Genomic DNA, 9,630 nt, shown 5'->3' with positions numbered 1-9,630 from the left:
TACTACTATATAGAGCTGGTACTGTTATATACTACTATATAGAGCAGGTACTATTATATACTACTATATAGAGCTGGTACTGTTATATACTACTATATAGAGCTGGTACTGTTATATACTACTATATAGAGCTGGTACTGTTATATACTACTATATAGAGCTGGTACTGTTATATACTACTATAGGACGGAGTAGGGACGCAGACGTTCTGCAGTCAGTGGAAATACACACATTATACACACAATACACAAAAATACACCCATTATACACCCACTGACTTTAATGGAAACCTAATGACTCTGCCGCCGTTCTGCAGCCGTTACCCATCCGGTGGAACTTGCCGGTTAGCGGACTGCTTGGTTCCTCAGGGTTGTGAACGACGGTGTGTGAGCTTGTTAACACGTTGTTAGATGGATATAGTCAGAATCAGGGTTCAAAATTAACTTTTTCGTCCACCAGCCAAATAGCCAGTCAATGTTCACATTTCACCACCACTCCATACATTACCATTGTTTCTTTGGCTGGTGAGTGAAGCTAATCTACCAGCCACTTGCATATTTTACCAGCATTTGGCTGGTAAACTGTGCTAATTTAGGACCCTGGTCAGGATGCTAATTTAGGACCCTGGTCAGGATGCTAATTTAGGACCCTGGTCAGGATGCTAATTTAGGACCCTGGTCAGGATGCTAATTTAGGACCCTGGTCAGGATGCTAATTTAGGACCCTGGTCAGGATGCGTCAGACGTCATGAAGGCAGTTTCTGTAAAGACCAGGACGTTCCTGCCCCGTTACCATTACAGCTCTCTCCAGTTCTTCAGACCGGACTGTGGTTGGGTGAAGACTTTGTCCCCTCAGGAAATTACCCATAATCCATAGCAACCCCCCCCCCCCAGGATTCTCCCATGATGCATAGCAACCCCCCCCCAGGATTCTCCAGGTTTGACAGACTTGAGTCAGACGACACGCCAGGATTTACTCAACTTTTAATCCTCAAATCTGAACAATAATCAATAAATAAAGTCAACACTGGAATCACGTTTCCTCTTCAGGTCCTCAGCACTGAAACACAGAAACACTGAAACATGACCAACACTGAAACATGACCAACACTGAAACATGACCAACACTGAAACACAGAAACATGACCAACACTGAAACACTGAAACACAGAAACACTGAAACATGACCAACACTGAAACACAGAAACATGACCAACACTGAAACACTGAAACACAGAAACATGACCAACACTGAAACACAGAAACATGACCAACACTGAAACACAGAAACACTGAAACATGACCAACACTGAAACACAGAAACATGACCAACACTGAAACACAGAAACACTGAAACATGATCAACACTGAAACATGACCAACACTGAAACATGACCAACACTGAAACACAGAAACATGACCAACACTGAAACATGACCAACACTGAAACACAGAAACACTGAAACATGACCAACACTGAAACATGACCAACACTGAAACATGACCAGCACTGAAACATGACCAGCACTGAAACACAGAAACACTGAAACATGACCAACACTGAAACATGACCAACACTGAAACACAGAAACATGACCAACACAGAAACATGACCAACACTGAAACACAGAAACATGACCAACACTGAAACACAGAAACATGACCAACACAGAAACATGACCAACACTGAAACAGAGAAACATGACCAACACTGAAACATGACCAACACAGAAACATGACCAACACTGAAACATGACCAACACTGAAACAGAGAAACACTGAAACATGACCAACACTGAAACATGACCAACACTGAAACATGACCAACACTGAAACACAGAAACACTGAAACATGACCAACACTGAAACAGAGAAACACTGAAACATGACCAACACTGAAACATGACCAACACTGAAACATGACCAACACTGAAACAGAGAAACACTGAAACATGACCAACACTGAAACGGAGAAACACTGAAACATGACCAACACTGAAACAGAGAAACACTGAAACATGACCAACACTGAAACATGACCAACACTGAAACAGAGAAACACTGAAACATGACCAACACAGAAACATGACCAACACTGAAACACAGAAACACTGAAACATGACCAACACTGAAACATGACCAACACTGAAACACAGAAACACTGAAACATGACCAACACTGAAACATGACCAACACAGAAACATGACCAACACTGAAACATGACCAACACTGAAACACAGAAACATGACCAACAATGAAACAGAGAAACACTGAAACATGACCAACACTGAAACACAGAAACAGTGAAACATGACCAACACTGAAACACAGAAACATGACCAACACTGAAACAGAGAAACATGACCAACACTGAAACATGACCAACACAGAAACATGACCAACACTGAAACATGACCAACACTGAAACATGACCAACACTGAAACAGAGAAACACTGAAACATGACCAACACTGAAACATGACCAACACTGAAACAGAGAAACACTGAAACATGACCAACACTGAAACATGACCAACACTGAAACATGACCAACACTGAAACACAGAAACACTGAAACATGACCAACACTGAAACAGAGAAACACTGAAACATGACCAACACTGAAACATGACCAACACTGAAACATGACCAACACTGAAACAGAGAAACACTGAAACATGACCAACACTGAAACACAGAAACACAGAAACATGACCAACACTGAAACACAGAAACATGACCAACACTGAAACATGACCAACACTGAAACATGACCAACACTGAAACATGACCAACACTGAAACACAGAAACACTGAAACATGACCAACACTGAAACAGAGAAACACTGAAACATGACCAACACTGAAACACAGAAACACTGAAACATGACCAACACTGAAACAGAGAAACACTGAAACATGACCAACACTGAAACATGACCAACACTGAAACAGAGAAACACTGAAACATGACCAACACTGAAACAGAGAAACACTGAAACAGAGAAACACTGAAACATGACCAACACTGAAACACAGAAACACAGAAACATGACCAACACTGAAACATGACCAACACCGAAACACAGAAACACTGAAACATGACCAACACTGAAACACAGAAACACTGAAACATGACCAACACTGAAACACAGAAACACTGAAACATGACCAACACTGAAACATGACCAACACTGAAACATGACCAACACTGAAACATGACCAACACTGAAACATGACCAACACTGAAACAGAGAAACACTGAAACATGACCAACACTGAAACATGACTAACACTGAAACATGACCAACACTGAAACACAGAAACACAGAAACATGACCAACACTGAAACACAGAAACACTGAAACACAGAAACATGACCAACACTGAAACATGACCAACACTGAAACATGACCAACACTGAAACAGAGAAACACTGAAACATGACCAACACTGAAACACAGAAACATGACCAACACTGAAACAGAGAAACACTGAAACATGACCAACACTGAAACACAGAAACATGACCAACACTGAAACAGAGAAACACTGAAACATGACCAACACTGAAACAGAGAAACACTGAAACATGACCAACACTGAAACATGACCAACACTGAAACATGACCAACACTGAAACAGAGAAACACTGAAACATGACCAACACTGAAACATGACCAACACTGAAACACAGAAACACTGAAACATGACCAACACTGAAACATGACCAACACTGAAACACAGAAACACTGAAACATGACCAACACTGAAACACAGAAACACAGAAACATGACCAACACTGAAACACAGAAACACTGAAACACAGAAACATCACCAACACTGAAACACAGAAACATGACCAACACTGAAACATGACCAACACTGAAACATGACCAACACTGAAACAGAGAAACACTGAAACATGACCAACACTGAAACACAGAAACACAGAAACATGACCAACACTGAAACAGAGAAACACTGAAACATGACCAACACTGAAACACAGAAACACTGAAACATGACCAACACTGAAACAGAGAAACACTGAAACATGACCAACACTGAAAGAGAAACACTGAAACATGACCAACACTGAAACATGACCAACACTGAAACAGAGAAACACTGAAACATGACCAACACTGAAACATGACTAACACTGAAACATGACCAACACTGAAACACAGAAACACTGAAACATGACCAACACTGAAACAGAGAAACACTGAAAAATGACCAACACTGAAACACAGAAACATGACCAACCACACGATGAACAACAGCAGGAAGAAACACTGGGACCATATCATCAATATATACCACTATATATATATATAGTAGGCCTGCACGATTATATATATATATATATATATATATATATATATATATATATATATATATATATTCCCCTAATCGTGCAGGCCTACTATATATATATATATATATATAGTAGGCCTGCACGATTAGGGGAATATATATATATATATATATATATATATATATATATATATATATATATATATATATATATATATATATATATATATATATGTTTTAGGGCTCCTCCCTCAAGAAAATGTGACATTTGGTATCTGAGTGGAAAACGTTGGAAAAGCTAGAGCAGATAATAAATAATCAACTCTCTAACACACGGGATAGCAACCATTTTAAATGTTGTTGTTAATCAGTGTGCTGTGTCGACATTAACTGCCATCATCTACCGAGCTGCTCAGGCAAAGTTATTTCCTTTCTTCTCACAGTATCCTGTGAAGAAGGCAACGAGTACGAGCCAATCAGAGGCAGAGTAGGGCGGGTCTTCGCGTAATGCGGACGGGGAGAAAATCAATCAAACTACCGTAAATAACTTTGGTCATTTAGCACGCAGACTGGCACTCTCTGGGACACTTATTGCTAGTGTGCCTGTTTTGTTATAAATAAGCTGTTAAAAGTTAGAACTTCATTTGCCTCTAGTCTTAATGAGTTCTCTATTTACGTTGCTGTCACTTTAAGACTCTCAGCTGGTAATCGCTATGTGGCGTGAGCTGTAGTTAGAAAGTAAACGACCGCTACAAGCTAACGGTTCAGTGATGTATGGTTGGAGTGTAGCAAGCCAACTACAGCTACGTTCATGCCTAGAGTAGCATCGTTGGTATGTATTCATTCACTGTTTTTAAATAATTACATAGGTTCATAGATCATTAGTTTGATGTCAGTGTTATTTTGTGTTAAGTTTATATTAGAGATGTCCGTGATCGCTGGCGTTGGTGCTGTGACTAACGTTGCATGGTTGCTAGGCAACTATAAGTCACAGGACGGGCTACACTCGTATGAATGAACGTAATATTGTTTACATGTCAAAAATGTCTTTGTACAGCATAATCACTTTATTTTTCAGTTTAATAGTTATGAATTATATGGTGTAACGGTAGAAGGAAAATGTTTGAATTGATGAAATTACATTCTGAACATTAGGCTATATTGTATGTTAAAAGCTAGCATAGAATTGATTAGTCTGTCTTTGTATGTTCCAGTTTCACACTTTCCTTGCAACGTCATTAAACCTGTGGACGTGGGAACGACTGTCTTCAGAGTCTTGATGTTAGGAGAGAGTTTAGCTGGCTGTCAGTGTATACAGCAATACCGAAGACGGCACTGTGCCATTGGTTGAGCTACGGGCCTCTGTGAAAGCTTACCGGCAATTTCCACTGGATGCAGAACGTCTGCGTAACGTCTCCGGAACGTCTCCGGAACGTCGACAGAGTCATTAGGTTTCCATTAAAGTCAGTGTGTGTGTTTCCACTGACTGCAGAACGTCTGCGTCCCGACTCCGTCCCAGCTCCGGCGGTCCCAGACCTCCGGAGCTGATACCAGAGCTTCTATTGTTGCCGGACGCCAGAGAGCTCCGCAGCAACTCAGCACACGGCAGATAGTGGAGGACAGGAAGTCGAGCACAGAAACAAAATAAAAATCTGGTTAATTTTCAAAGTAAAATCCAGCGTGCTCACGGCGGATCATATCTCCCTGCACTACACCTTGAAAACACAGCTCAGAGTAGTTTCCCCTCTACTCCTCTGGATGAAACTAACTGCTGGTGGTTTTGTGGTTCTGTTCTACGTGAATTCGTGAGATCTCGTGGGTCCTCGTGACTACAGCTGTCAGTCATGGCCGCAGCCGTTACCCAACAAATCAGGACCTGGTGGGTATTGACGGACGACGGAGCACGCAGCCGTTCAGCAGACGTTCTGCATCCTGTGGAAATCCACGGTTAGAGACATAACGTGCTAATGAAATCCACTGGGGAGGAGGAAAGTCTTTTAGTTCTGCTTCAGGGGAACCCAAAAACGGCCTTGATGTCGTGCCAAAAACCGGTTTCATGCTTCTTGCGTTCAGCGCGGACGGGGTGGTGCAGACTTAAGTCTTAAAATCATATTGTTATATTAGCCTAGATTTTGTGAGATTTACAGCCTTAGCTGTCATGGTGATGTCACAGTGATGTCATGGTGATGTCACAGTGATGTCAGAGTGATGTCACTACCTGCAGCTGAGCCGCCAGGTGTTCAGGCAGCTCGACTCCTGCAGCTTCCAGCAGGAGGATGGTTTCAGTCAGCGGGAACCTGGAGGAAGAGGAGGAGTCTTCATCCTCGCCACGCTGGGTCACCTGCTTCAGACTACACACACACACACACACACACACACACACACACACACACACACACACACACACACACAGAGACACAGAGAGACACACACACACACACACACACACACACACACACACACACACACACACACACACACACACAGAGACACAGAGAGACACACACACACACACACACACACACACACACACACACACACACACACACACACACACACACACACACAGAGACACAGAGAGACACACACACACACACACACACACACACACACACACACACACACAGAGACACAGAGAGACACACACACACACACACACACACACACACAGACACAGAGACACACACACACACACACACACACACACACACACACACACACACACACACACAGAGACACACACACACACACACACACACACAGACACACACACACACACACACACAGAGACACACACACACACACACAGACACACACACACACAGAGACACACACACACACACACACGCACACAGACACACACACACACAGAGACACACACACACACACACAGAGACACACACACACACACACACACACACACACACACACACAGAGACACACACACACACACACACACACACACACACACACACACACACACACACACACACACACACACAGTTTAATGAGAATGACTTCACTGGTTAGTTTTTCTGTGGGTAAAAAAAGGATGTGATGCAGGTTTAGTGTGTGTGTGTGTGTGTGTGTGTGTGTGTGTCTCTGTGTGTGTGTGTGTGTGTGTGTGTGTCTGTGTGTGTGTGTCTCTGTGTGTGTGTGTGTGTGTCTCTGTGTGTGTGTGTGTGTGTGTGTGTGTGTGTGTCTGTGTGTGTGTGTGTGTGTGTGTGTGTAAAGGTGTGGATCAGCTCAGGTGTGTCACCTGTTGCTGACGGCACCCAGCAGGTACTGTGTGTACATGTGTCTCCAGTCCTGGAGGACGGACAGCAGCGAGTCTCTGAAGGGACGCAGGTCCACCTGCAGCCAGCTGTGCAGAACGACCACCTCATCCAGCTGAGTCACATCTGTCCTCCGTCTGCCGAGGGACTCGATCTGAAACACAGCAGGAAGAGACTTAAGGCTCTTATAGACTAGACGCAGTCATGAGATCGCCGTGACCATTTATACCCGCGCTGGTGCTGCAGTCTTCTCCTGAACAGAGGTGGCGCTAATGAGGAAAGGCTACAGACGTTGCTCTTTCTACGGACTAGAGGAAGAAGAAAAAGGTAAACAAGGTCAGAACTAGGGCTGCAGCTATCGATTATTTTAGTAATCGAGTATTCTACCGATTATTCCATCGATTAATCGAGTAATCGGATAAGAAATACTTTTGTTTTATTGAAGAGCGATAATAAACAATAGTTTGGTTAAATTTTCAGAAAAAGCAACATTTTTATTGTCTACATTGCTTACAATATCATATCTTAAAAAACTAAACATAGTAAGTGCATTCAAGTGCCATTTTACATTGTTTTTTAAAGAATTTTGTTTTTTAAATGACATCAACCTCAAACTAAGGCATCCATTAAACATCCATTAAACATCCGTTAAACATACGTTAAACATCCATTAAACATCCATTAAACATCCGTTAAACATCCGTTAAACATCCGTTAAACATCCGTTAAACATCCGTTAAACATACGTTAAACATCCATTAAACATACATAAACATACATTAAACATACATTAAACATACGTTAAACATCCATTAAACATCCATTAAACATCCGTTAAACATCCGTTAAACATCCGTTAAACATACGTTAAACATCCGTTAAACATCCATTAAACATCCGTTAAACATCCGTTAAACATCCGTTAAACATACGTTAAACATACGTTAAACATCCGTTAAACATACGTTAAACATCCGTTAAACATCCGTTAAACATACGTTAAACATACGTTAAACATCCGTTAAACATCCGTTAAACATCCATTAAACATACATAAACATACATTAAACATACATTAAACATACATAAACATGACATTAAGTTGAGCAACTTAACTTTAGAACTACAAGTTTCAACCTGAGACTGATCTGTATATAGGCCTATATGTAAATATTAGTTATACTCATATGTTTGATTACAATGCTACACAGCTCTGTTACACTTCTGCTAGTAGATCGTTGATCAGCTGTTTCTCCGTGGAGAGAGTGAGAGAAAGTGGTGCGCAACAATCAGCTGTTTTTCCGAAGGGACAGTCAACGCGTCAGCTCTTTAGATCAGATTGTAGTCACCACTACATAGTTTCTTGTCTTTGTTTTTGGTAGTGTTTGTGTTTGGTGTAGTTTCATCGTCCATACGACTCTGTGATTTACTGTTGTTCGTGGAATGGAGGATTAAGTTAGACTCAATGTTTTCTGTTGAGATGCTGAAGCGTTGACGTCGTGCTATTATTGTGGTAAGCTAGTTTGATTTTGCAGTAGACACACTGTACAGAGTTTTCGTTTTAATTACGTTTGAACTGATTCCAAACTTTGGACCCTTTCTGTCGTTTTCTCCAGCCTGTCTCTTCTCTTAGCCTCTCACTATTTACGCTCGAGGGTTTCGCCAGCAGCAGCCTGAGCCTGAGCAGCGTCTGGTGTGCAACAGTAATAATGATCCGTGCGGAAACACCGTCCGTCAGCATACAACGTTGGTAACATTGATTTAACGAAGCTTCGAGGCAAGTCATTTTGCATCGAGGATTTTTTGTAATCAAATTATTCGAGGAATCGTTTCAGCCCTAGTCAGAACCATAGACTGTATATATAATGGAGCAGCAGGTCCCGTGTCTCTGGACGGAGACCAGTGAAGTCTCTTTCCCGGTGATGGCTGAGCGTTACTGAGCAGCCTCCAACTGAGCTTGAAGACGTAGATGTGACGTGAGCAACCTGTCTGAAAGTTGGAAGTCTTCTGGTAGCTGTGCCAAGAGAAATCTC

At 41.9% G+C, this 9,630-nt stretch overlaps 1 protein-coding gene across 1 annotated transcript in view; it reads right to left on the bottom strand.

Annotated features, from left to right (window-relative positions):
* Window positions 1–966: 966 nt before the first annotated feature.
* Window positions 967–9,630, bottom strand: part of LOC116065882 (dynein heavy chain 17, axonemal-like) — a 45,296-nt gene continuing 36,632 nt past the window's right edge. Inside the window, exons 20-22 of the mRNA XM_036004836.1 lie at window positions 7,582–7,751; window positions 6,541–6,673; window positions 967–1,059 (exon numbers count right to left, since the gene is read on the bottom strand). Of these exons, the coding sequence (XP_035860729.1) occupies window positions 1,054–1,059; window positions 6,541–6,673; window positions 7,582–7,751 (309 nt within the window). The 3' untranslated portion in view covers window positions 967–1,053. The remainder of the gene's footprint in view (window positions 1,060–6,540; window positions 6,674–7,581; window positions 7,752–9,630) is intronic.

Source organism: Sander lucioperca, chromosome 9, assembly GCF_008315115.2.
Source record: "Sander lucioperca isolate FBNREF2018 chromosome 9, SLUC_FBN_1.2, whole genome shotgun sequence".
Classification (NCBI taxonomy): Eukaryota; Metazoa; Chordata; class Actinopteri; order Perciformes; family Percidae; genus Sander; species Sander lucioperca.
Note: the sequence above shows the minus strand (reverse complement) of the source record. Positions and strands in the feature narration are given on the sequence as shown.